This window comes from Corella eumyota, chromosome 6, assembly GCF_963082875.1.
Source record: "Corella eumyota chromosome 6, kaCorEumy4.1, whole genome shotgun sequence".
NCBI lineage: Eukaryota > Metazoa > Chordata > Ascidiacea > Phlebobranchia > Corellidae > Corella > Corella eumyota.
Window position 1 is genome coordinate 1,768,663 of NC_137495.1, and position 27,983 is coordinate 1,796,645.

Consider the following 27,983-nt stretch of genomic DNA (forward strand, 5'->3'; position numbering starts at 1 on the left):
AACAGCAACATAATGCATGAAAAGTGCGCTCTTAAACGGCTCTCGCTCATCATCTTGCGTCCGTGAAGAATTCCAAGTGGAAAATAATGGTTTTGTACACCATCTTAGTCTTCTTACCACAGAACTTTTAAATATAAATAAGTAGCTATAATTATCCTGTAATACTTACAATAACCACAGCGAGCACTATGTTTCTGGAGGAGCAAATAATAAACATAACTTCAGCAAAATATGTTTTTTTTTCTATTCACAAAAATACTTTAAAACTATTCACAAAAAGGTTAGTACTTTGATGAACGACTAAGTTAGTAAACTTTAATAAACTACTAATTTAGTAAACGAATAAGAAATCAACCAACAAAATGAAATATTTAAATCGAAGTTATTCTAAATCAAAATTATGTAATCTTTTGAAGCCCGTTTTAACATAAAAAAAAACGAGACTGCTTAAACAAAAAACAGAAAATAATAATTATCAAAATAAAGAAAAAAAAAATCAAAAATATTAAAGATTATACACGACTTAGTATTGGCAAATAACTAAAGGCAGTTCCATAAGAAAATTAAAATAAAGAAATCAAGTATTATAAACATTTAAATAACCCTTACATTAAAATGTACTTTTTAACGAAAACTTAACATTTGGATTGTTTAAAACCTGAGTCAAAGAATTATAAATTATGAGGTTGTGCAAAAAGTTAATGCACGTCATAATTTCTAAATAAACTATTTCATCTAAAAACATCTTTTTATACAAATTTGTTTTGAAAAAGAGAAACAACATTATTTTTAACAAATTAAGTTAAAAAAAACATGATTTTAAAACCAATAATTACACCATAAACCAATATTGAACTAGTTGAAATGATTAAAATTTGAAATTAAAGCGAAACCGTGACATTTTGTAAGTGATATCTTATGACAATTATTTTCCATCAAAGTTTTTAAAAGTCTATATGCTAATCTGTATTTAGCAAGTAATCAGAGCCACTAAAATTTCAGTTTGCAGCTCTTTTAACATATCCCCTATTCAGGTTGAATTAAAAAATGTAAGGGAACACTCTGTACTTGACTTTGTTGCAGTAAATTTTCCAAACTAAACCGTGTTTCTGTTCGCATCGTTTTTCATCTCGTATTGCCCGATCGCACAAAAGAACAATGATAAAAAATGGGTAAAACCATGGCAGGTAATGGTCATAACCTGAGTGCAAGTACAATAAAAAATTAAACAAGACAAAAATTAATATCTCTAGTAGCTCAGCTAAGTTATTGAATATTAAACAGTTGAGGTAATAGCTATATATAACGGAACTTAGTAAAAAACATATAAATATGTATATATTCAATTAATAGGCTTTTAAAATAAATAAAACTGCTGTTTGTGGTGTGCGGGTAAATTATGAAGGGCAAATATTTGTTTAGAGTCATAACCACATTTTGACAAATAAAATCCCAACATTAGGGCAACCTATTAACTTGTTATTTTTTAAAAAACAATAGTATAGTGAACTAGTTATCTAAAACCACTACAGCCACAACAAACATTATTTACACAAATAGAATATATCACAAACATTACATACCACAAGCTAAGCTCCAAGCCATCCCCACTATAATTTCACCCAAGTAATTGGGGTGTCGAACCAGCCCCCACAACCCTGACACCAGAATTCGGTCCCCACCTGACCTGGATGGGGGTAAACTTTCAAGATCTGGGGTAAAAAAAAGTTAAAAAAAGATAAAAATTAGTTGCATGCTTATAGAATAAATTAACTTATAGGCCTATTAAGATATCTTTTAACTTAATAATTTTTTTTTGATAAGTACTAGCTTTGACAAAACATGTAAAACTGTTTTAAAATATATATATTAAACTTACGAGCCAGTTTTGGATCGAATGGATTTTTTCTGAACTGACTTTTCTGACTTCCAGAAGCAAAAATTAAAACGAATCCAACATCTAAAAAATAATGTTAAATCTCCTTTTAAAGTTTGTGAAGAATTAAATAGTATTTTATGATATTTAAGGTAATAATAAATAAAAATATACAAAATTATTTGAATTCCTTCTTTTTTTATCAGTATATTTGTAACTAATAATTTTATTTTATTTAAAAGAAAACTTACTTAAGAACACACAGATCAGAATTTGTTTAGCCAAAGTGAGTTTTAAGGGGTGGCCAATCACATAAAATGTGGGCAGGGAGTAGACAAACGGAACAATCACTAGTTCACCAAAAAATTGAACAAATCCTAGTCCCTCGTTTTTAATATCGAACATAAATGGACACATTTCCTAAAAAAATACAACTTTTAGTAAATTTAACATTGTTAATTGGTAATAACACTAAATCTTATACAGTGTTCAAAGTTAATAGAAATAAACGACATACAAATTAATCCCATATTACAACAAATTTCAACTCTACCTCATCCCAGAAAAACTCAAAGTAAATGTAGAGGATTTGTGATAAGCCAACAATGAGGATCTGAGGTGTCAATGTTCCAGCTTTTTCATATTCAGTTTGAAGGGCAATCAGCAACAACACCAACTAGAAATATAATTAGAAATATGAATATTACCTTTTAATATTAAATAAACAAGGTCGCAATATTAAGCCAAAATACACTGTCCTAAAATCTAGTTCCTTCATAAAGAAAAAAAAATGCAAACATACATAAAGAATATAAAAGCAAAAATCCAAGTTAATATCCTTCACCAAATCAAAAGTTTATTATTACTGAGACTATATAAGACTTAACATATGTTAAAAACCTATTAAATTTATTGATAATAACACTATAAATATACCATTCCTCCCATAGCTGGTCGATACAAATAAAGTTTTAGATCAAAAAGTTTCCCAATCCTTGGATGCAACTCCCGTCCCAGAAAAAGATCGTAAAGATGGGATCCAGTATTACCACCTGGGTTGAGGGCATCAGGAGGGGCTTGGAATGACTGGAATACAAGATGCAAATACTAGCTCAATTTATCCTTATATTACACAGTAAGTGAAGTCTAAATGTACTCTACCATTTGAAATACACTCTGGACAGATTTTTTTAATTTAATTAATTGAGCTTTGAAATAAATCCAATCTATAAAGGGGTGTATAAAATATACGGACTTGAATGTTTATATATTAAATGGTGATTAAATAAATTGCATGTATAAAGTGTATTCTTAATAAAGGTTTAATATATGCAATTTATTTTATTCATTCGATAACCTTTGATCCTGTATATATTACAGTTTTTATGACACACATCTAATATGTAATAGACTTACCATAATGTAAACCAACAAGGTGCCTGCATAACTAATTACAGTACAAGCAAATGCAAGTTGTAGCATATCATCGAGGATAAATGAGAGTTTAATCTTGTAGTAGTATAATCCACCATAAACAGCCAGTGTTAATATCAATGTATGCATGGCTAAAAATGTTAAATAAAGAAGTTTAAACATATATAGATTAAAAACAAATTTTTTGAGAGCCATTTTACTAAAAAAAAATTACTTTACTGTCAATATTATTGTCTAATTAGGTTTAGTTTAGTAATATTATTGCCTAATTAGTTTTAGTTTAGTAATATTATTGCCTAATTAGGTTTGTGAAATATTATTGCCTAGTCAGGTTTAGTTTAAGGGTAAATTATAATGTTTAAATGCCTTTTTAAATAGATAAATACTCAAATATACACATAAGCTTACCACTGATTCTGTAAGGCAAAACTTTCCCATTATGAGTTGCAGGCCCATTAATAACATGCCCAAATGGCAGAGCATATATGATTGCATTAAACAGCAAAAAAGCGCCAACAATAAGAAATGCTTGCGGGTCATAATAAGCCGACAGCGCACAAGGAAACATATCACAAGTTAACTAAAATAAAACAATGATTATATAGACCATATTACTCAAAATAATTTACAGCCTATTTATAAAGATCAAAACAATGCAAAAATCTCAATAGGCCTTTTAAAAGCAAATAACAAAATGTGGTATATATATATGATAAAAAAATGTTTAAAAAACAAACCTTTGTGACATCATAGTTCGCTTCTTTAGCTGCCACCAGCACCACAAGGGGAAGTAAAGGGGTTGTCAGAATCAGAATAAACACGCCTAGAACACCCCCATATTCACGTCCATGACCTTCATTTGACCTTCTTCTGATAGTTGTAACATCATCATCTTCGGACGATAACAACAATGATTTTGCTTTCTGACGAGTCATCATGTAGCGGGAATCCTTAATTGGGCTAATACTCACTTGACTAGTCTACAAAAAAAACGTTTTTTATTTTGAATTTTAACAAACTTTTTAACTAACTTAAAGTACACAACAGATGAGCAAATAATCTGCAAAAAAGAGCTCAAATTTTTATTTTTAAAACTCTTATAAAATATCAAACACTGTTAAACAGTTATTTAGTATTTCTTAAACATAGAGGATAGGCTTTGAGATTTTTGCCATCTGAAAACATTATTAATTAACATCTTATTACATAACCAAAAATAATCACAAAATAAATTTGTCTTTGTTTAATAATTACCCTAGAACAAACAGTTTAGACAAACATTAAATTGCAACACTTTAATGTGAAAAAAACCTATGTTTTATATTTAAAAATACTAAATATAAATATTGGGCAAATTTTTATATTTAAACTTGTATTTTACAATAACAAAAATCTGAATAAATTTTTTTTACCCTTGTTAGAATATTTTCCGATGTTTTTACCACTTGTTCTGCCCCATCGACTTTCGTGATAGTGACCTTGCTCTCATCTGATGAGGAAGAGGTTGCAAGGATTGCTCGTGACCTTGAACTTGACCTTGTTCTTCTTTTAACCACTGGGGTTTCCTTGTCCAACTTTACACCTTTAACATTATTATTAATATACTTTAATTAAAAAGAAAAACTACTAATAAAAACTACAACTTATTAAATGTTAAAAATTTTATAAAGTTTTATAAAAGTTTATTTAGACCTCTAGTTCTGCCAGGACTTCTTGCAGGAGATTTCGATCTTCGCCTTCTTCTGGATGGAGATTTAGACCTTGGTCTTGCCTTTGTTCTAAATCCAGTTTCTCCCTTTAATTTGACATAATTTCGGTCATTCATATTATTGTGTTACATGATTTATTGCCATTGTAAATTTAAAAAATGGGTCAGCTGTTTTATCACTTATAAGAAAAAGAGATTATGTATATTACTATGTTTGAATAATTATACAATGTATATATACTAAAATTTTGAATATAAATCAATAAAGAAAGGTAAACAGACACCTCGGCCAAGACACTTCGGGCTAAAGATTTTTTTTTTTAAAACAGGGGGGAGTTCGCATTTTAATTACCGCAAACAATTTATTTTTGCATATAGTTTATTTATATACAGTGAAGAATACTTACATAAATATATTTGAATTCAATTTTCATGGTTTCACTTTTATCTTGGTCAAAAATAACATCAGCAACTTCATTTTCTTTATCAACTCCTGTCACTGTAGCTTGATAGTAAAGTGCACTGCCCGGCCATTTTGCCCTGACTTCTTCTCCTACATACGGTAGCATTTTATCTTCTATAATTTTAAAAATATCTAAAAATAGGAAAATTAACATTTATTGCTTTTAAAAATAACTAAGTTTTTGCATCAATTACAAGCAGAGAAATTAATTTTATAAAATTTATTAATAATCATATAAATAAACATGATGTCAGACGAAAAACTGACATCTAAAAAAAACGTAATTTCATTTTGTAATATAAAACTAAAAAAACTTCTATATTATACCAAAGTTTTAATACTTGTTTACAAAATTAAAAGCAACTTCCTGACTTCCACACTAAATGCATTAGAACAGACCTCAAACAGAAAAGCAGAATGTTATATTGTAAAACGCAAAAACAGAAAAGTATAAAGATTGGAAAGTCAGGAACTTCATGCGCTGACTAATACCATTTACCTAAATTTAGACAAACTGATTTCTAATAAATCAATTAAACATACCTTTAACTAACATTTACACCTAAAATTTGTTTGTTTACATTTTCTAAATAGTAAATTTATTCAAAACAAAACGCGACATTTTTTTAATTCGCTTTCTTTCCGCGTAGTAAATTCCGGTAAAATAGGCGCGAAGCGGGTTCGAAGAAATTCTGACCAATCACAGCCGAGCTCTAATTTTCGACGACACTTGATATTCAGAGTTTCCAAATAAAAAAATAAATTATTTGTGCAAAAATACACTCACACAATTGGTAAATATATAATTAAAGAAGTTAAATAAACCTATAATAATATTCCTACCTGCCTGTTATACTTCAGAAGCGGTGTATTAAATAAGCAAGATGTTTCAAATGACTTCAGAAAAACAAACTATAGAACAATAAACAATACAAACATAAATACAACAACAAAAAAGCAATAACTATACTGTCATAACAAGAAACAAAACAGTAAAACTGCATTTAAAACTAAATAAAATGCTAAATACTGGAACTAATACACTAATGTTAATAAAACTCAAATTTTATCTAGTTTTATAAGCTTCAGAAATGCATAATTTTACAATCCAAAACTAATGCTACAGCATAATTATTGCACAAATATGTTTAAGCTTTAAGTTTTTAAATTAAATAAACGTATTTAAAGTAAAGAACAGGTATATAGATGCTTTAAGCACATTTTATCTTATATCGCATGACACATCTTATATTTAGAATATTTAAAATCGCAATAATAAAATAGATGATAACGCTTTACATTTTAAGTTGGCTTTAATTTAAACTTCGTAAATGCCCAAAAAATATGAGAAAAACACAATTTACAGGATTACATCAATTTAAATAAATAAATTTTTATTATACTAATAAAACAGTTTTATAAATGAAATAACTTAGAAAACAACGACTAAAAAGTTGTTGGTATCTAAAACACAAACATTGAAATATTCTGCATTTGTACTACAGCATAAATATATGATCATGCGGTCAATAGATATAATAATAATGTTATTTTTACAATGGTTCATGATATTCATCGCCATGGATTTCAGGCGTGTAGGTTAATAAAACAATCATTACCCAAATATGAAGAAGTGCCTAAAAAATAGAAAACTTTCGTAAGAAGAAAATACATATTTTAATCACCGATATTTAGTTAACATTGAGATAAAAAACAAGATTAAATTTTAAACCAAATCAATTTAAATTATTACAATTACATCACAAGATTAAAATGTTAAATAAATATTTCTACAATATATATTAATGGTGTATTAGTATTTATATAAATGTGATTATTATGAATCATTCGCTACACATGATATATGACATCACCAAACCCTATCATGATATACACACAAAACCAACCTATATAACAAAATAAAATTGTAACAATTTTAAATGCAATTTTTTCTTAGAGAATATTACTGTAACTAAGTGCTTACCATGTATATAAGAACAAACAATCTAGCGGGTGGATATCTCTTCAAGAATATACCAAGTCGAATACTGAAATAAATTAAGGCAATGTTTATAATTGTGCACTGTAAACTCTTTGTATAAAAGTACTTTTGAACAAGTAATGTCATTACTAGAAATATTAACTTCATCTAATCTACTGTTACTAAATTTTGCAAAACAGTATATAAACTTTTTAACAAAATCCAGACCTGAATTTGTCGATGACGGTGGCAGCTCTTTTGACCTTTCCCACGACCCCGTGATGTGAGCCACCTGGGTAAAAGGGGGTGACTTGTGATGAGGGGTCTTCTTGCATGGTCAGGTTTACATGACTACCCCCTTCTTTACTTAATCTCTTGATCTGACCCTTGAAAAACAAAAAATAAGATGTTTAAATTTCATTTCACTTGTCAATTTCTGGCAGTATTTGTCAGATGGACAATTTAAAGAAAAATGAATCAAAAGCATTAACTCAAATGATTTAATATTTACCTCCATTCTTTCTAGTCTTAAAGTAAGGGAGCTTTTCTCAGCAGAAAGTGTTTCCACCGTGGTTTGTTTCTGGATGACAGCCTCAGTTAATTGCCGCAGCCTGGCTTCTAATTCACTTTCTTGGGGGGAACACTGACTTCTTAGCATTAACTATTGATGCAATGACATTAACAATGGTGCAAACATCATTTAAAGGCAAAACACAAAAGTAATTTCTTTAATATTTGACCAACTTTTAATTGTTTTTTATTAGAAAATTAGCCAAATAAAAAACTAACAAATTTTTAAAAAATTTACAAACCTGATTTCTTAACCTCTCAATCTCTGCATCCTTGTCAGCCAATCTCTGTTGAGCTTGTTGTCGTGCCGATGAAGCATCCTCCCTATAACCTCTCCCCTCCTCCTGTAACCTAGCAACCTCACCCTCTGCATCCTGATGGAGTTTAGTCTCCTCTTGAAGCTGGTTACGAATCTCAAGAAGATCTTCTTGAAGAAGAGATTGCTCATGTTGATATTGTTGATCTTGTTCCTGTAAAGTAAACATTAGTTACTAAAACTTCTATATATATAAAACTTAGTTGACACTATATTCATATATGTATTTAAATGTATGTATGTCCAATCTAAAGGCCCAAAAACTAAGTACAAAAATCCATTGTGGTATGCTGGTAAATTATTGGGGTCAAATATGAGTTGGGAGTTGCAACCATATTACAACAATAAAAATTTCAAGCAAAGGGTGTGCTATCAAGTTTGTATAATGTAGTATAGAGTTTTTTTGAGTCTTAAATATTGGTTTTAAACACAAGAAAAGGTGTGATTTGATGAAGGTGGTTACTTTGATAAACATAAAATATATTTAATCCAGTTTTTACTCTTCAAAATTAAAGCACATTATAAAAAATGTAGTTTAAAGCAGTAAAATGCTTAGATCTACTTAAACAAAACTTTAATATTTAACCTGTTGTTCTTCTTTTAAAACAGAAATATCAGATTTAAGTTGATATATTTCATCTTTTAATCCATCTTTCTCTTGTCTAACTTCCTCCAATTCAATACTTGCCATAGTAGACGAAGTTAATTCATTTTCACCACCTTTCAAACTTGAAATCAACCTTTCCTTTGACTGCAAAAACGAAAAAAAAATTTATGCCCCGTTTTTTGTAAATAAAACTTGAAAACTTTATTTAAACAAGAAATTATTATTGCAGCTAAAAAAGCTAATTAAAAAATCAATTGAGGTTTTTCAATCACAGCATTTTAGCAAACTTAACTAAGTTTTAATTTGTGATTGTATTTATTATTAAAGCAAAAAACAAACATTAAAATGACCTATCATATATGTGTGAAAATGTAAAGTCAAAATACAAAGTAGTGAATAAATTTAGTATAAACATAAAAAATAATAACTTACAAACCAAACCAGTATTACCTGTAATATCCTGGCTGCCTTTTGTTTATAATCATTAAATTCCTGTTGTGTTGAAGTTAGTGAAGTTCTTAATGTTGATACTTCGCGATTCAGTTCATCTAACTTTCCTGCATTATTAAAAAACTGTTTAAAATTTGTACACTAATCAATTAATCAAGCCTTCAAAATATTTATACTTCATCTAGTTTCTTTTATATATTTTTAATTCTCGATATGGGAAGGTCGACTTCATGACCTAAACATAGAGTAACATTAGTTACCCCGATCCAGTCTCGAGTTGCCTTAGGTAGTTCGTGATATATTAGATTATAAATGTCTAGTGATGATGATCTGCTCAGCAGGAGTTTATATAGTGCACTACACCATGAGAGCAATGGGAGGCAAACCCACAAACTTAAGTAATGAAGCCAAGTGTTCTTACTGAATAACCATGTTGTTTTATACTTTATCTACTTTTTTATCATAATTTACACAACATATAATAAAAAATCTATTGAATAAACTTTGTGTCAACTTAATTAAGTTTTAGTTAGAATTTACTTTTTTCAGTTTGCCTGTCCTGTTGTGACTTCTGTAATGCTTCTACTATGTTTTTTGATTCACCATCTTGTCTGGTTCGGTAGTTTAAGGACTCCTGCTGGGTGATTCTAAATAGAAACTTCTATATTAGAACATTACAACACATCACTAGAATTATACTTAGAGTGAGAAATATTAATCCAACACACAGTATTTTTTTTTGACTAACCTTTATAATATACATATATATGTATACAAAATTATGTTAAAATTTAAAGTGTTAAATCAAAAACTTTTGTGTACACAACTTGGCCAAAGTCAATAAAATGTTAACAAAAACACTTACCCATGAGCCTTTCTCTCCAACTGAAGTTGATTTTCAACTTCTTCCAATCTTGATCTTAACTCTTCCATAGCTCGAGCATGAACTCCAGATCCCTCCGTTTGGCTCATCATCAATCTAGAAGATAATATTAATTATTATACACTACTTACATAACTTTAAAGGATAGATTTAGAACATATCAACATTATGATTATACTACACTTCAAGCCTTTAAGTTACGTGTGTTTTTTTTCAATTTATAAAATAAAATATGGGTTTTTGTTTTTCCTGTTTTACTTAAAGTTTTATTTATTTAATTTATAAAATTGATGGGCATTTGTTATTCTTGTTTAACTGAAAGTTTGCTACATAAATTTTTAATTTTAACAGTCACATAAACTACGGTTATAGTACACTTGCAGACAATATTTTTCTCTAATATATATATAAAAAATAGAAGTTAATCTTGCTTTACTAACAGTTTTAGACACAATATCAGTAACAGTTCTTACCTTTCATTATCTTGTTTAAACTGAGCTGATACAAGTCTTTCGTTTTTCAACAATTGTTCAGTTTCATTAAATTTGATTTGTAAAACTGATACTTGTGAGTTTTTAACTCTCATTTCTTCACAAATATCTTCATATTTACTTCTTAGTTCTTGGTTAGTTTTCTGTAGGTCTAAAAACAAAAAAAAATGTCAAGGTTAACAACACTGGTATAGGTTCCTATTAAAAATACTGAACTAAAATCTAAGTATATATACAAATTAACCGGCAGCGTGGTGTAGTGGTAAGAACACTTGCTACACCATCATGAGGTCGTGGGTTCAATCCTCACTGATCTCATGTTGTAGTGCCCTTGAGTAAGGCGCTATAAAACGGTATGAACTCCTGCTGAGCCAGCACTTAATCAGCAGTATAATTATCGGGCAATTATAATCTATAATATCCTAAACTGCCAAAAGCAACTCGAGACTAGGTCGGAGTAACTAATGTTACTCTATGTTTAAGTCGTGCACTCGACTTTCCCACATCGAGGATAAAGATATATACAAAAAAAATTGGAAATGTAAAATAATGCAACATAACAACTATACTTAGTTTTAATTACAGTGAAGCATAGAATACGCAATAAAACAACTAAAATATCAGGCAACCATTCAAATCACAAATAATAAATTCAAACCTTCTTTTATTCTTTTGTTTCTTTCCGTAACTTGTGTAAGCTCATTATGCATGGAAGCAATCTCGCTTTTAAGAATTCGATTCTCAGCCACTTCCTGTCTACCACCACTAGATGAAGATGGAGAGTCACGACCTGATGACCTTGAACTTCCAACCATTTCAAACTCACTACACTCGGAGGCAGTAGAGTCGGTAGGAAGAGTAATTCCATCTAAAAAGATTTTTGCATAGGACAATTTTTAAAATTATGTTTAAAGAAAGGCAATAGAAATTTATGTTTAAACACCTATATTACCTTATGTAATTTAACTAAAAACTGTTTTAATTAGGCTATGAACCTGTTTCAGAAATAGTTTCACTCGCATCCATGATATCATGTCGAACTTTCGAGTTTACAGACTCAAAACTGGAACTTCGAGATATTTCAAAATTAGAAGGAGTCCCACTCTGTGGTAAAACTTCTGGGTTCGTTTTTAGTGAAGATTTTAACTCTGGTATTTTATTTCGATTTCCTTTTAAATTTGATTTTTTAACTTTTTCGTCGCTATTTAGAAAGTTAAATAAAGCAGCATCATTCGGCGAACTCTTTTTTTCACTCTCGCGCTTTAATGTTTGGGCTTTTGCTCTCGAAATCGCTTTATTTTCAGGTTGAGTAACAGTTCTTGAAATACTCTGCTGGGCTGATAGTTTTTCTTGAGAAGGTAACTCAGAAACAACCTGTTCTTCATTTTCTGACGCCTTAGATATAGCAACAGCTGCAGTTTGGTCCATGTTGTTTAATAAACTTTCAGCTTTTCCAGCTAATTCGTTGAACCAAGACATCTTAACCAAATCTGTCAATAATCAGATAGTTGCTATTGTCAGTAATGCTTAGTTATTTAACAATCTATTAATTGATTAATTGCAGAAAGTTGAAAAGTATTTTAAAGTAAAATTATTAAATTAAAGTTATTCTTTATCTGTTTATAAAGTTAGTTTTTCGTTTTAACTCTCGTATAACAGGCATAAGGTGCAGTATCTCATTTAAACAACTCTTTAATTAAAAAATGAACATACTATAGTATTTACTTATGATTAAAATGGGTTATATTTGAAATGTTAATCTATAACTTACAATAAACAGACAATGCCTTTTGTACTAAAACACGTAAACAAAACATTTCATTGTTTACGTTAAATGACGTCGCGAGATGACGCTAGTAGTTAATTTACTTAATGTTTATCCTCGAAATATATTAAAAAGTAAAGGGCTTTAACTTGAAGTTAACTTGATTTTATTTTAGATTAATAACCAAAACAACAAAAACTTAAACCATTAAAATAATAGAAAAATTACAAATATGTTACAGTGTTGTAAATATACTAAATGTCATGATTTACAAATTTAAAAAAAGAACTCAAATGACAACCTATTGACTAATATTGCACATTTTAGATTGCCACTAACCTAAATTAACTACTGCATCGTAAAAAAATACTTGTATAAAAAAATAAAAAGGTCACTACATTATAAACTTAAAGAAATGTAATACAAGTTAATAATACTGTACAAAACTCTCTAAAAAATAGCAAATACAGTTTTTTTAATGGACATTTTTTGTTTTGAACTATTTCAACTAAATTTTTAGAAGTGCGTTACACTTTCTCAATTGTTTTTTTTGGTTTTTAATTCAGCTTTTAAAGTTGGAATAGGTATCAAAATCTGATAAGTAACCTTTCACTCCAGCATAACACAGCTTGTAGTATTCCTTAACATAAAAAAATAAGTTGCTTTTTCTTTTTACATACAACAAATACTTAGAACCAATATATGTTAACTTTAACTTTAAAAGTATGTCAACAAAATTCAAATAGTTAACTACATTAAACAATTCATTAAATAAATAAATAAAAGGTAGTTTTTTTATTTAAAAAATCAATGCCAAACAAATTGTCAAATAAAAAATAAGAACAGAAAATCATTTGAAAGTGCGATGTAGTGATCAGAACACTTGGCTTCACTACATAAGGTCCTGGGTTTGATTCTTCTATGCTCTTATGCTTTAGCACTCTAGAGTTAGGCACTATAAATGTCACTTATGCTACTTTATGCTTAGGTCGCAAAGTTGACTTTGCACATAGAAAATAAAAACATAAAAAATGACATGCTCACCAAATCAGGAACCATCAACGGTCTATAATCTCTTAAATCTTTAACTGATCTGAAGACATCAACAGATTGCTCGGATTTTACTCTCTCAATCAGATTAAACACTGAGCAAAATACCCCACTTCTACCGACCCCGTCACTAAAAAATTTATATTATTAGAATAACATAAGTCATATATATATACAACAGGAATGTTATGCTTGTAGTTATTAGGAAGTCTAAACTGCCCAATAATTGCATAGTTATTGTCCTTTAAACTCAAATTTATTAATCCAAAAATTAATAGTAAAGCTCTAATAAACTACATTAGAAGTCTCCTAGCGAAAAAAAACGTAATATTGCCTATCTTTATTTTTATATCTACCCATATTTGCAAATATATATAATCAAGAAAATATGCCAAGTACAAAGTTTTTACCTGCAATGCACCAAAATACAAGTTCCTGGGGATTTCTCATTACAGAATATAGCATCAAGGATAAGGTTTGTAAAGCCTGGACCTAATGTTCTTTCTCTGCCATTTGACCAAGCTTCAGTGTACTGGATATGAGTAATTGACCTCTGTGAAGTTAAGTATGAAAATTGTCTTATTAATTTGCTAATAACAGACTTATTTTTAAAATAAAAAATTAGAGTGTTTTGTAGACAATAAAGTGTAAAATTTTTCAAGAAGTTGATTTAAAAGAAAGTGACATTTTGTAATGTTATAGTAACACAAATTATCTCTAACAAAAAAAAAAAATAAATATGTCATTTAATAACTTTTTCTTTAAATCAAAATCTTAAGTTTTTACCTCTTAAATAAAGTTTGATTTAAAGTCTTTATTAACGATTGTAAGATTTAGAGTAAAGGGTTAGAGTCGAAAAAAAGCCAAGCAAAGTAATTTTAAAAGTTTTTTAAAAAAATCTTTATATGATTTTTATTTTAGAACAAAATTTAAGAACATTACCTCCCGGAAAAGGTCAGTTACTTTTAGCCGACGTTTAACTCCATATTGAACTCTCTTCTTATTTTCTACCAACACCACTTGCTCACCATAAGATTCAGATTTCCCCTTTTCATTTGGTATGTAAACATAACAACTTTCCTATAAAAATAAAAGGTGCAAGTATTGTATGATTTACATCGAAATTAAGTTAACAATATCGTATATAGTCTTGATATAAAAATACACAGTACCACAAAAGGGAGACAGAGAGCTAAAATATAACCAAATATGTTGCAAAGATTGTTATCAATTATTAAAAAATGTAAAAGAAAAATTAAAGGACAGAAAGTCAACAAAGAATTATACTCAAAAATATAATATAATTCTTATACCAGTTGGTAGTATACAGAGCTTAAAAATAGTTAGTTAACTTTAACAAACGTGTCAACTAAAGGTGAAACAAAGTTGGTTTATTATTAAAAGGTTATCCATACAACAATCATGCATTCATATTATAAAATACAAACATATCAACCTTTTAAAAATAACTTAAATAGTAACGATATTATTTTGTTTAGTTAATGACAAATAATTGTCTGACATTAATATTATAAGTTCAGTTAAAAAAAGAAAATATTTTCACATTGTAGAAAAAGAAAAAGAATAAAAAAAAAACAGTTCAAGTTTAGAACTTCTGTTAACAAAAAATAATTTAAAAGAGATAAAATTTACCCTCATATTTTCCTCCCATTCAGATAACATGACAACAACACTGACATTGTTTGTCATAATTGCTTTCCAAAAGTCATTCACAGTGTTTTGCATAGGACTTTGAGCAGCTATTATTTTATCATTGCCTTCATAATTCTGTAACAAAAAACATTTAAAAAACAACATTTTTAACAAAATCTCGCCACAAAAGTTACATATACTGTTTAGGTATTGATAAGAATAACAAAAATATGAAGTTTGTTGTATGTTTATCTGTTGAAAAAGGAAGTTATACAGTTTTTCCAACTAACACAAAAATATGTATAATAGTTATTATTTGGCAAAAACAAACCTACCTCTATATGAGAAGCATTGATGTATAGAAACGATTTTGAATTTTCATTACTTGGTATTTTCACAGAGCTTTTATCATCTAAATAAAATTTAATAGGTTAGTTGCTAAAAAATAATTTTAATTTAATTGTTAAATATATTATGCAACATCAGATTATTTACGTCAATCTTTTTGCCTTCAGAAAATGAACATGGTTTTTGTGATATGAAGCCAGTTACTATGATTAAACATTGGTTTTAACAATTTCCCCGCCAAAAAAACAGGCACTAAACTAGTTTATTTAATAAGACAATCAAGTTACTCTTAACTTACATGGTAAATAAGTTGGATTTCTATTTTTTCCCACATTTTCATTCATCATAGCAAGGTGGCAGAAGCAGCCGAGTGGTTTTACAATATCCAGTTTGTTGAATTCTTCTTCCCTTTATTCAAATATAAAATAACATGATATTAAACTTTTCTGCCAAGGCATACAACAACTAGTTAGTTAGAGTAAGACCATGCTCAAAAGTTAAATTAAAAAAATAACATACTTAGCCTATAAACATTGGTCTATTAATATAAATTGCTTAACATTAAATGCATTTTTTTACTCTAAAACATAACAACTCCATAACACTGCTTACTCTATGCAATGTAAAGATGCATTACAGATATCTTAAATTAAAAATTAATTTGAGTGACTTACAAGAGCTTAGGGTTTTGAAAAGCTTTATACAACTCTTCAGCCTGAACATCAGTAAATCCAAGTAGAAAATGCTCAGCCAAAAGTTTGTGTAGAAACGTATATTGGGTCTAAAAAAATTTAAAGTTGGTATTTTCGTACTTTCAATTTCAGTTACTTTTCCTAAGTTATTATTTTTGGTTTGGTGACCATGCCATAACATACTTTAAATCTTTATGTAAAAATTAATACTTTTGGCATGTTTTAAATCATTAAATTGATTTTGTCATTTTTTCCCGTCGCATTGTTGTAATATTAATTGTATATCGTATTTATTATTTACTTTTATTAATGTGCAAAAATCAAAATAAAATAAAAAAAATTCACTATTTACAAGTTGCCTATATTAGCCAAAGATTATTTATATGCAAACAATTTTTCTTTTTCATTAAAATTCACTTTAAAATTTAGTTATTGAAAATAGAGTTTTGTAAAAGAAAAATATATATAAACAAGAACCTCATTTTGAACCATATCACATCTTTGTTGCCTCATCTCCATAACACATTTTCTCACATCAGTAAAACTTTTGTCATTCATTTCGTTCACCACAAAATCAAACCCAATAAATGTCCCGGTTCGACCTGCCCCAGCGCTGTAAAATACAAAGTAAATAGGCGTTAGTTTGACTTAAAATAAAACCTTTTATTAGTAAGCTACAAAGAAGTAAAATAGAATTATTAAAAACTCCTGAAAAAAAAATTAAAAAAAACTACTTAAAACAAAAATCTTAACTCTAAAGAATTGAAACAACAACATTTAAAATCGAAATGTTACCTGCAATGCACCACAATGGGTGCTTTGTTGTCATATTGTTGCATCACAGATGAATAAAACCTCATAAAGCTACTTGTGCTTAACGGTGTTCCATGATCAAGCCACACAAGATACTGGAATTGGGTTACTTCAAGGGTTTGTCCCTTTAAAAAGTACAAATAAGAATTTTCAAGATTGAATTAAAAAAAAATTAAAAAAAATCTGAACATACATATCTATGTTAAAAAATTTATTTTCCTTTTTTAGTAAAAAAAATAAAATATAAAAAGTAAAGGATAAGTATATATGTTAAAAGTATCAGTATATTAAAAACGATCATTAGTAAAAATAGTCAATTTGGAAATACGTTAAACTTATCCTTAAAATTAAAATGAGAATCACTGATTAACAAAAATGTCCATTTACTTCACATTTAATCTGGAATGTTCTTTTAATATAACAACCATAAGACGTTTCTGTGGTGTTGGTGATTGAATAATTCCCCAGATTAAAAGTTTCATTCAATTCTGGCCAATATTGAGCACATTTTTTCTAAAAAATATCAACAAAAATTGACCAACAATTTAGAAACAGAAATATTTAAAGAATTAGCTAATAATCTATCAATATAGTTACATATTGGTTCAATTTTATACAGAAAAATCAATACACTTTTTCATATTGTTTGTTATAAACAGTTGAATTTTTTGTAGTCAAATTTTAACCAAACAAAAAATTGATTTTTAAGAACAAAATCTATAAAAAAGCTTAATGGAATAATAGTCTCACAAAATAAGAATGGCGTTTGTGGTAGACGGGTAAATAATTGCTGACAAATATTAACTAAGAGTTGTAACTGTGTTATAAAAATTAAAATGATGACCATAGGGTAGACTATCCACTATTATTTCTAATAAAAATTCAGTTTTATTTAGTTAACAAATCTACTTTTGTTCCTTCAACTATATTTGCCAACATGACAATTGTTGTTGATTTCTCAAACCAAATCATAGTCCAGAAGTCGTTGACAGAAGCATCAAGTGGTCCCTGGGTGGCAATAAAGAGCTTTGGTCTCTTGTAACCCTTCAGAAAATAATTCAAAATTTGTAAAATTAAAAAAAATTTGGTACAATTTATTTTCGGTATTGGATAAAAAAATGTATTAAAGATATTTAACACTAATCTTATACTTTAAAATAATAGAAACAGCTAGCAAAGATTAACTAATATTATCAAGATAATATGAATAGTGTTTTAATCAATCTAGTACTAATTAAAACTTATATGCATATGACTAAACTGCTACAGGATATAAAAGAAAGTTGTCAGATGCTTTGATGATTCATTATAAAACAAACAAAAAATCATAAACTGGTACAACTCTAATTTCAATATACCCACGCTTTGCCTACCCACTCTTGCTTTAAATGTCAATTACGTAATACAGTCTACTTCCTTAATCAAAATTTGTAAAAAAAAACGTTGCATAAACTAGCTATTTATATTTAAATCCATTATGTTAATACTGAGAAAACTAAATTTAAACAATAAGTTTCATTTTTACTTACGCTAATATAATTTCCATTGATATAAAAATCACCATTGTTAGTTATAACTCTTGTTGTATCATCTAAATTTAGTTAAATTAATAATAAAATTAATTAAATAATTTGAATAAATAATTAAAATACTTGATCTTTATGTCCAATATTTAAAAATAACAATTCTTGCATGGTGTAGTGGTAAGAACACTTGCTACACCACCATGAGGTCGTGGGTTTGATTACCACTGACCTTATGCTGTAGCTTTTTAAAGTAAGGCACAATAAACGATATAAACTTCTGTTAAGCCAATACTTAATCAGCAGTTTAATTATCAGGCAAATATAATCGATAATATTCCAAAACAGCAGAGGCAAATTAAGACTAGGTCTATGTTTAAGTTACAAAGTCGATCTTCCAATATTAAGGATAAATATAGATAAAAAACTACTTACATGGCAGAATGTTTTTGTATCGATTTTTAGGCTTGTTTAAAGATAAACTTGCAACTTCCTTACTCAGTGTAATCTGTTTTGCTTTGGTTGCAATATTCTAAAAAAATATTTAAAAAAATATAAATGTTTGACAAGACCACAAGTATAGAAATCTATTAACACTTAATTTATAAAGTTCAAAACCCCAAACTGGTTTTGAACAAAATTTAGAACTTTTTAAATGTATAAATTTTAATACTTACCAAATATTGGGTTTTTAATTCAGTATTAGTAGGTTGCATAAGACCCAGATAAACAGCTTTTAAATTTTTAAGATATATTCGATTAGATGATGTAGTTTTTCGTGGTTGTTCTAAATTCTCGTACAAAACTTGTTCACTGGGTGCAGTCTCAATTACTCTCTCTAAAAATAAAATTTAATTTAAATATTATCAAATTATTGGTAACACTAAATTCTGTTAAATAATAAGTTGTTTTTGCAAGGGTAATTTTGTTAGTGCTTTACTAAAGGGGCGTAACTTGATACCATGAGGAAATCAAACTTAATATCCTAAACTATTATTATGCAATATATTTTATACAAACCATCAGATGTGTATATTATAAAAGTATTTTACAATGCTGATAATTATGAATAAAAGCAGTAATCACTAACAATAATATACTTATTTAGGTGAAATAACATTTAGGTGGACACAAGTTAAATTCAACAAGTTTCACCTTCATTGTGTGCAAGAGGAGGAGGACGTTCTGGCACAAAATTAACAGAAAGGTTCGTCGTATCTTCTTTTATTGTCCCAGCAACATATTTTCTAAACATAGAAATATGTTCTAGTAAAAAAATATTCTAGAAGATTTAAAACATTGTTCAAATAATGAAATATTTTTAAAATTATCGAAACTAGTTGATTGTTTATTCTTATCCTATGAAAGTAGTTGATTCTGCATTTTAATTGTTTTATTATAGGCTACAACTTGTATTTGCCTATGGTAATTTACCCACACACCACAAATGGCAGTTTTTATCTATTTTAAAAGCATGTAAATTAGTCATATATATATACATATATCGTCCAATGAGCTTCATTATTAAAATTCATTGGTTTTTGTAGTTACCTCTTATAATAAATACCACCAGCAACAACTAATAACAACAAGCATAGGACGACTATACCAACAATTAATCCTGTTTGGCTTTCTAATTGATTGTTTGGCATAGTTGTAGGAGCTTCTATAAAAAGTAAATAATATTTATTGTACATAAATTCAGAATACTGCATTTCTAGTTACCAATACAATCATAAAGTTTTGTTCGATAAGTTTTGGTTGTTACGTTTTTTTGAAAATATTTGCGAAGCAGTTTTATTTAAATTTAAAGATTTGTTGTAAAAAAATTCAACTTTACCTTGTTTAGTAAATTGTGTAGAAGGACTGTTCACCACAAATACTGAACCATTTCCTGTTGGCACGGTAACAGCAACATAAAAACTAAATAAATATACAAATTTTAATTTTACGCCTTAAGACAAATTATTAAGTTTATTTTTGTAGAACAAGAGCCTATATTAGATAGTTATGTATATGTTACATACTACAATTTTGAAATTTATTTATCTTTAAGGTTGAAAGAATAACTTATGCATCGTTAGAGTGAAACTATGCAACCCAACCCAGTCTTAGGTTGACTTTGGTAGTTTGGGATATTATTATTCATATTTTGATGATTTCCTGATAATTATTTAGCCCATTGCTTCCTGCTTTAGCAAAGTTTCACATTGTTTATAGCTCCATACTAAATGGGTTTTACATCAATATGCACTTATAATTAACTAAGTCAATCCTGATATTATTTAGCAAAAATACAATATTCTATACCTGTAACTTTTACCCCCAATAAGTGGTTGGTTATAAGCCGTATAAGTCGTTTTTTCTAGATTTTTAATAACATATCTTTTCTTTCTCATGATATTATTAATATCACAACTTGTGGTTGAATTGTCGCCTAACGTTACAGTCTGACCTTTGGTAACACTAAAATATCAGTAATAATTAAGTACATAGTAGTACAAATAAAAAATTGTTTCTCATTAAAATTGGTAGGTACTGTATGTTGTCTAGCAACAGTATCCACCCATATTACAGAAAACTATTTATTAGGAATGCACATATTTCAAAAACCAAAATTTCGCCACCTTTTTAGTAAAATTAAGACCATTTCTTAAAGAAAGCCTTTAGTGTAAAAGAAAAGGGTTAAAACAAAGTGTACCAAGGTAATTAAAATAATGTTTTTAGAATGTTTTTTAGTAAAACTTTCAATTAGAAAAATATGTCAGTATTTTTATATTACTGTTTATTTATTATAAGTTTATAAGTTAAAAAAACATCCCAAAAGAATGATATCATATTTGAAGTACAAGTCATTACATAAAAACACAATAAATTAACTCATACCTTGTCAGAGCATAAGCAATGTAAGGTTGATTCTCGGTTATTTTTTCGGTTTCCACTTGATTCAGTGGTAGACTTTGATTAATTCTTGTAAGATTATTGCTACCATACTGTACGATCACAAAGTAACAACTAAAAATAATACAAGTTTTAATAAAAAAAAGGTTAAAAATAACAGTAGAACAACTAAAATATATTTACTTAATTTAACTTTTAATCATTAAGTATTTAATAAAATGAAATTTGTGTTTTATAACATAATAGTTTTAACCTAGTATTGAGTTTTTACATACACACAACTATTTAAAAAATTAGCAACTTTCAAACCTAATCGGTCCATTCACTTCATCAACTGCAGAAAGTTGAACATTAATTGTGTTTTCATTTAAATCATCAGTTTCCACTACAGGCTGGCTTGGTGCAACTAAAATATATTTTGAATAAATATTTTTATTTTTTGGTTCATCATAAAGTTAACAACATTGATTAAACTAACCACTAGGTGCTGATGGAGGTAGCTCACATCTTCCGAGAGCAAAAACAGGGTTTCCAACTCCTAAACAAGTTTGAGGATAAACTGAAATATTGTGGCGACGATTGGGGAGAGCATGAAAGGTGAAATTTTTAGCTGTTGAGGTCACATTTCGGATAAAACTCTCACTTTTAATTGTTGATGTCACAATTTCAACATTGTCCAAAGTTGTGAAAATTGGTGATTTTGTAACTTCAATCTGTTTATAAATTTACCATTTAAAAAAGTTGTCTTCTGTGTTTACAAAAAGGAAATAGTAATTTTATGAATATACGAAGACTTAACATTGCAGGCAAGTTTTCTACATATAACTTTTTATAACATTATTTTCCCAATAAAATCTTACCACAAAGTAGTTAGGTTGAGAAGCATTATCAGGCCAAGACCAGGTCACCGAACAAGTTTCATTTATTAAATTAAGGTCAGCGTTGTCAACTTTTTCTTGTTGATATTTAGGTGTTCTTATTGAATCACTAACTGAAAGACTCTTTGTACATTCATTTGGTGACACTGAAATCTATAAAAATCAGTCCTATAGTTATACTACTTAAATAACACAAAAGTTTTAACAAAATTTATGAATTTATATCTCAGCTAATATAAAAACCAAATGCAATCATATTATTCGTTAGATCTACCTTAATATTATAATTCTCATTAGGGCTAAGTTGTTGGAACTGGGTCGTTACATTCAGTTTGTTGGGAGTTACATCAGTGAATGTAGAATGAGTTGAGTTTGAAAGATGAATTCTGTGAACAACATCAACCAAAGTGGGTGAGGGTGACCATTGGACAGTTAAACTTGTGAAACCAAATCCAACACAGTCTGGAGTTGTTAAACTTAATATTGAAGGCTGGTCTGCGTCTGTAGATTGAAATCATTGATTCAAAATGTTGTACTTTACTTACTTGACACACCATTTTTTGATTAAACACTCGTCAAGAAAGTTAGAATTTTTACCATTTTTCAATAAAATGGTTGCTTTTAGAAAACAGTTGTTTTTTATTTAAAAACATTAGCCATTATTTACCATCGCATTGCTGTACTTCTATTGATATTAATTAAATTCATGTGCTTAGTTTAAAAACATTAAAAAAGTTTTGTCTTTAAAATATAATATGCCCTATTAAATTAGAACAATATATTAAATGTTATTCCTTTTAACTTACACTGATATTGACAAATATATTGAGCAGTATCAAAACAGCTAGTAATCCTCCATCTCCAATCTGTAACTCTACATATGATCACACAAGGAAATCTACTTGATGGTTGATCTTGATTCCAATTTGTGTAAGTTAGAGCCTGATTATTTGCCCACATTGTCTCATTGTTTTTCAATCTTAACCCTATCCATGCTAGAACAAAATAATTTTAAACTTTAGTTTCAAATAAAAATAATATTATTTCTTAAGTAAATACTTTCTAAAATAAATATTTCATTAATATTATTTTAATGAATAAACCTTTTTAAATTTTCGTACAACACTACTTGTAACAATCTAAATACTTACCTTTATCAGTTACCCAAGGTTCTGCCCATTTTTCAAGAAAAGTTTGTAATTCAGAATTTAAAATGGTGGCAAGATTTCCACCATTTTCTGAGCAGGTTGCAGAAGCATCATCAGCATTTTTTAAATCCAAATTTTTGGAAAACATAAAATAACTTTGTTGAAGAGTCTCATACCATTCTAAAAACCGAGTTCAATATTAATTAAATTGTTTTAAACTTGTATTGTTAACATTTGTTGCATATATGTGACAGAGTAATAAAGCTATCCCACAATTGGTGTGTTAAGTAAGCCTTCCTACATTTTTTTTGTATATATCTTTATCCTCGATGTGGGAAAGTCGAATGCGCAACTTAAACATAGAGTAACATAATTACTCCGACCCAGTCTCGACTTGCCTGTGGCAGTTTGGAATATTATAGAGACTATAATTGCCCGGTAATCATGCTGCTGATCAAGTGCTGGCTCAGCAGGAGGTTATACCGTTTATAGCGTCTTACTCAAGGGCGCTACAGCATGAGATCAGTGGGGATGGAACCCACGACCTCATGATGGTGTAGCAAGTGTTCTTACCACTACACCACGCTGCCGGCTACATTAAAAACAATAAATAAAAAATAAAGTACAAAGCCTAACCAACCTTGGTTAATGTTAAAAGTATAGGATAGACTGCTTGCTACTTCATTGTTCCCAATACAATAAATATTTCTAGAACCCAAACAACGACCACCACCCAATACAGTTAAGTTACTCGTCACTTCATTTCCAATATTTGAAGTTGTAATCATAAATAGAGAACCACTTTCCCCTCCTATTTCTTTTATTCCATTTTTAGTTGAAATTGACCAAGAAATTGTTGGTAATGGGTCACCTTTTACTTGACAAGTTAGTGTAAATGTGTTTGCAAAAACTGGGTCAGTTGGTGAATAAGTTGACCTCACTAAATTAATTTTAAACTCTATTTCACTATACATTAGATTTTTAATATTATAAAGTTTGTTTTTTATTGTATGATTTTTTAATGTTTTACCGCAAAAAATTATAAATTAACCGACATTATTAAAAGAACTTACAAAATTGACATTGATCACCAGTAGATGTTTCTGGACAATTACAGAAGGGAATACTACTGTCATCATTACAAACTCCCCCATTTAAACAAGCATTAACATTTTCGCAAGTTTCTACAACCAAAATTTTATTATAAATTGATTGATAGAATATACAAATACAAAAGACAAAATAAATATACAAAGCAAACACATTTTTTTACAAGGCAATTAAATTTCGTTAAAAAAAAAATTTTTATAGGTTTAAAAATTGACTCATATTTACATCTTACATATTTACATGAAAATAAAGTATTAGGTTAAAACTTACTTTCACAACGATTTCCTGAATAGAAAACTGAACATGAACAGATTGGGATTCCATCAACAACAGAACAAGTTCCACCGTTTAAACAAATATCCGAATAATCACAAGATGCTGAAAAAATATATAAAAAAATATTCATATATAAAAAAAATGAAAAACAATTTTAAATAAATTTTGCTAGTTTAAAAAAACATTAAAGTTAATATTTTTTTTAAGTTAAACAGTTTCTATCTATCTTAAAAAGTTGAAAAATTACCTTGACAAATGTAATACATTTCTTGAAGCCTTCCATTATCAATCCATTTACCCAAACCCCCTCCTTGATTATCAGGAAAGATTGTTATTGGATAAACTTGTAAGTAGGAAGGTGGCATGTCATTAGGTTCACCTTGATTCCAGTTATTATATTTATGTGCTTGATTGTATTCAACACCATTCCAAAATAAAACATTTGTATATTTATTTGTCTTTCCACCAGTCCAGTAACCAACAGACCAAAGATTAGCAAATATACTTGGGTCAACGAACTGTTTCCATTGATCTAGAAACTCGTTAATTTTATCTTGACGTTGTTGGGACCGAATCTCAACAAGTTTACCCCCGGTGTCTCTTAAACAAGCTGCTTGGGCACCATCCCAGTTTAGTAAAGTTGTGTTGTAGAACGTGATATTGGCCCCACCATCCTGGATAGTAGTTGCTACAAAAATATAAAGTTTATAAAAACATAAAAACGTGCAAATCACGTGACTAATTTGTAAACCATATTTTATTACGCATGTAAGTTTATCCTTAAAAGAAGAAGATTTACTTCACAGTTTATAAAAAGTAACTTTTATTAACTTTTATTAGCGTAAATTTTTTGGTGCATTTTATTTAGAAAATTAATAATGTAAAAAAATTGTAACAAAATATTTTGCAATTTTGTAATATGTCATTATTTACTTACGTCTTAAGTTATAATTAAATATCATACAATTCTGCTAAAAATCTTAAAACGTTTAATTTTTACAATTTTTAAAACTAATAAACAATGAAATTACCTTGTGAAACAACTTCGCTTGTTTTGCACAGAAATAAAATCACCGAACACAACCCGATTAATTTAAAGAAAAACATATTAATTAGCATATTAACTTAGCAAAACATCTTTTGTCTTTAATAATAAACTAAAATATTAACAAATCTGTATAAGTTCCTGGTGTTAAAAAACGAGTCATCTGTAGACGACGCTTACTACCCTAAACATATCACGCTTAATGCTATCATATTAAGGTAGCGTATTAATTTGAACCAGGAAACTGCTTTTAGTATGATTTTCTACTATAGAGCTTCTTGTATAATATCGTAACATATTTATTTTAATTTTCATTAAATAAACATTGTATAACAGTATGTTAATACGACTACAGCTTCTTAAGCCTTAACATAACAACGTTTAACAAGATAAACAAAATCTAAATAAAGTTACTGCATTTTTGTTTTTAATTTAAAGCCGGATATACACTTTGGTATGAGTAACATTGTCATTTTCTTTGTTTGTGGAGTTTCTGTTGCCTTTATACTTTGTCTTTTAATGAATACGTATTTAAGCTACTTTAATAATCAACTATCCCTTAATTAACTTTTATTAAGATTATTGGCTAATGTTAAATACCCATACTTTAAGAATAAAAATAATTCAAACATTTATAAACTAATTTGCTGTAAAATAAATACACGATTCTCTATGTTATAACTTTAATCTATATATAATGAAGCATAGTAAACGATACATATACAATTCTACGTTGATCGTCAAATTACAGATTTTTAAAATAAATTAAACTGCCATTTGTGGTGCAAGGGTGATATATCAAAGGCAAAAATAAGTTGCGAGTGACATATCAAGTAACAGCTTGTAAGATTGCCTTTTACTTAGATATGTAACAGGGTTTGAATTTAAAAACAGTAAACTAGCAAAACACTATAATAGATAAGGTTATAGTTGTTGTGTAAAAATATTTGGGCATTGACATAGAATCTAAAATTTTAAAACTCTTATAAAAATTAAAATAAGAATAACGCTATAAAATTAATCAGCAAAAGTTTACTCCATATCGCCCAGTAGCGGCGGAAAATAAAATATTCAAATAACTTCTGCGTTAATATTTCCGTTTACAAATGTTATTACTTTATAAAAAAAAGGTTCGGTCAGTAATTAAAACACAAAACAATATTATTTGAACAAAATAATATTGAAAAAATAAAGTAAAACCACATACTAAAACAATTAAAAAGAAAAATGCGATTAATTCCCATAAAAACTATATCATAACTGTTACAAGTTTTCAATATTTACAAGTATATCTTGTTGTTTAACAAGATTATTGAACTTATGGTAGTAGTATCTGTTTATATACTTGTTGGTTTGGAATTAAAAATTGTAAAATTTTAACAATTTCTAACTTCGATTTTATGGTAAGGGTTTTTGTAAGATTCAAAGCGGTTTATAATCCCTAAAACACAAAATTAAATCTTAAAAACTTATTTTAAGTTAAACAAAATTATGTTAATTTTACCTTTTGTACAAAAAGACAATAATTGCAGAAAAGATGAGAATTAAAACTACTGCAACAGAAATTCCAACAATTACAGCAACAATATTAAACGTTGATGAAGTAAGAACTAAAAAACAACTTATTATAAGACAAAATATATATTATATAAATTCCTATATAGTCCCAACCAACCATATTGAGTAAATTGGGTAGCTTGAATTTGCAAAACTAATTTTAATTAATTGTTAAAGATTATAAGATAAATTTAACTTACTTTCACATCGATTTCCTGAATAAAAAAGTGTACATGAACACATTGGCATTCCATCAACAACAGAACAAGTTCCACTGTTTAAACAAATGCATGAATCGCTGCAAGATGCTAAAAAATACATTTTTTAATGCTTGTTAGTTTGTTTAATAAAATAAAAAAGTTTACTTAAAAAAAATTAAAAAAACTACCTTGGCAAATGTGATATAAATGCAAGCCACACCAAATACGAAGCCATGAACCCAAAG

At 28.2% G+C, this 27,983-nt stretch overlaps 3 protein-coding genes across 3 annotated transcripts; all 3 read right to left on the bottom strand.

The window, feature by feature from the left end:
* Window positions 1-534: 534 nt before the first annotated feature.
* LOC145755099 (delta(14)-sterol reductase TM7SF2-like) lies at window positions 535-5,602 on the bottom strand. Its single transcript, XM_082571309.1, has 12 exons — window positions 5,426-5,602; window positions 5,003-5,105; window positions 4,723-4,892; window positions 4,048-4,290; window positions 3,719-3,890; window positions 3,293-3,441; window positions 2,813-2,962; window positions 2,430-2,552; window positions 2,128-2,296; window positions 1,880-1,960; window positions 1,584-1,712; window positions 535-1,201 (listed from the first exon to the last, which is right to left on the bottom strand). Exons 1-12 carry the CDS (start codon window positions 5,585-5,587, stop codon window positions 1,041-1,043), a joined length of 1,812 nt encoding a protein of 603 aa, XP_082427435.1. The 5' UTR covers window positions 5,588-5,602; the 3' UTR covers window positions 535-1,040.
* Window positions 5,603-6,403: 801 nt separating this feature from the next.
* LOC145754937 (golgin subfamily A member 5-like) lies at window positions 6,404-12,318 on the bottom strand. Its single transcript, XM_082571112.1, has 12 exons — window positions 11,775-12,318; window positions 11,438-11,647; window positions 10,762-10,930; window positions 10,271-10,384; window positions 9,946-10,052; window positions 9,406-9,512; window positions 8,935-9,099; window positions 8,275-8,502; window positions 7,974-8,123; window positions 7,691-7,848; window positions 7,466-7,529; window positions 6,404-7,118 (listed from the first exon to the last, which is right to left on the bottom strand). The coding sequence occupies exons 1-12, from the start codon at window positions 12,256-12,258 to the stop codon at window positions 7,035-7,037; spliced, it is 2,040 nt and encodes a 679-aa protein (XP_082427238.1). The 5' UTR covers window positions 12,259-12,318; the 3' UTR covers window positions 6,404-7,034.
* A 441-nt stretch (window positions 12,319-12,759) lies between these two features.
* On the bottom strand, window positions 12,760-26,094 carry LOC145754599 (receptor-type tyrosine-protein phosphatase mu-like). Its single transcript, XM_082570676.1, has 31 exons — window positions 25,968-26,094; window positions 25,184-25,624; window positions 24,931-25,038; window positions 24,624-24,734; window positions 24,191-24,490; window positions 23,554-23,730; window positions 23,209-23,397; window positions 22,677-22,903; window positions 22,385-22,555; window positions 22,003-22,237; window positions 21,834-21,930; window positions 21,510-21,638; window positions 20,934-21,089; window positions 20,464-20,546; window positions 20,175-20,289; window positions 19,779-19,870; window positions 19,301-19,461; window positions 19,059-19,155; window positions 18,630-18,691; window positions 18,010-18,144; window positions 17,488-17,613; window positions 17,083-17,225; window positions 16,765-16,900; window positions 16,270-16,376; window positions 15,894-16,003; window positions 15,583-15,659; window positions 15,248-15,382; window positions 14,537-14,674; window positions 14,005-14,147; window positions 13,589-13,724; window positions 12,760-13,184 (listed from the first exon to the last, which is right to left on the bottom strand). Exons 1-31 carry the CDS (start codon window positions 26,053-26,055, stop codon window positions 13,107-13,109), a joined length of 4,503 nt encoding a protein of 1,500 aa, XP_082426802.1. The 5' UTR covers window positions 26,056-26,094; the 3' UTR covers window positions 12,760-13,106.
* Window positions 26,095-27,983: the final 1,889 nt, after the last annotated feature.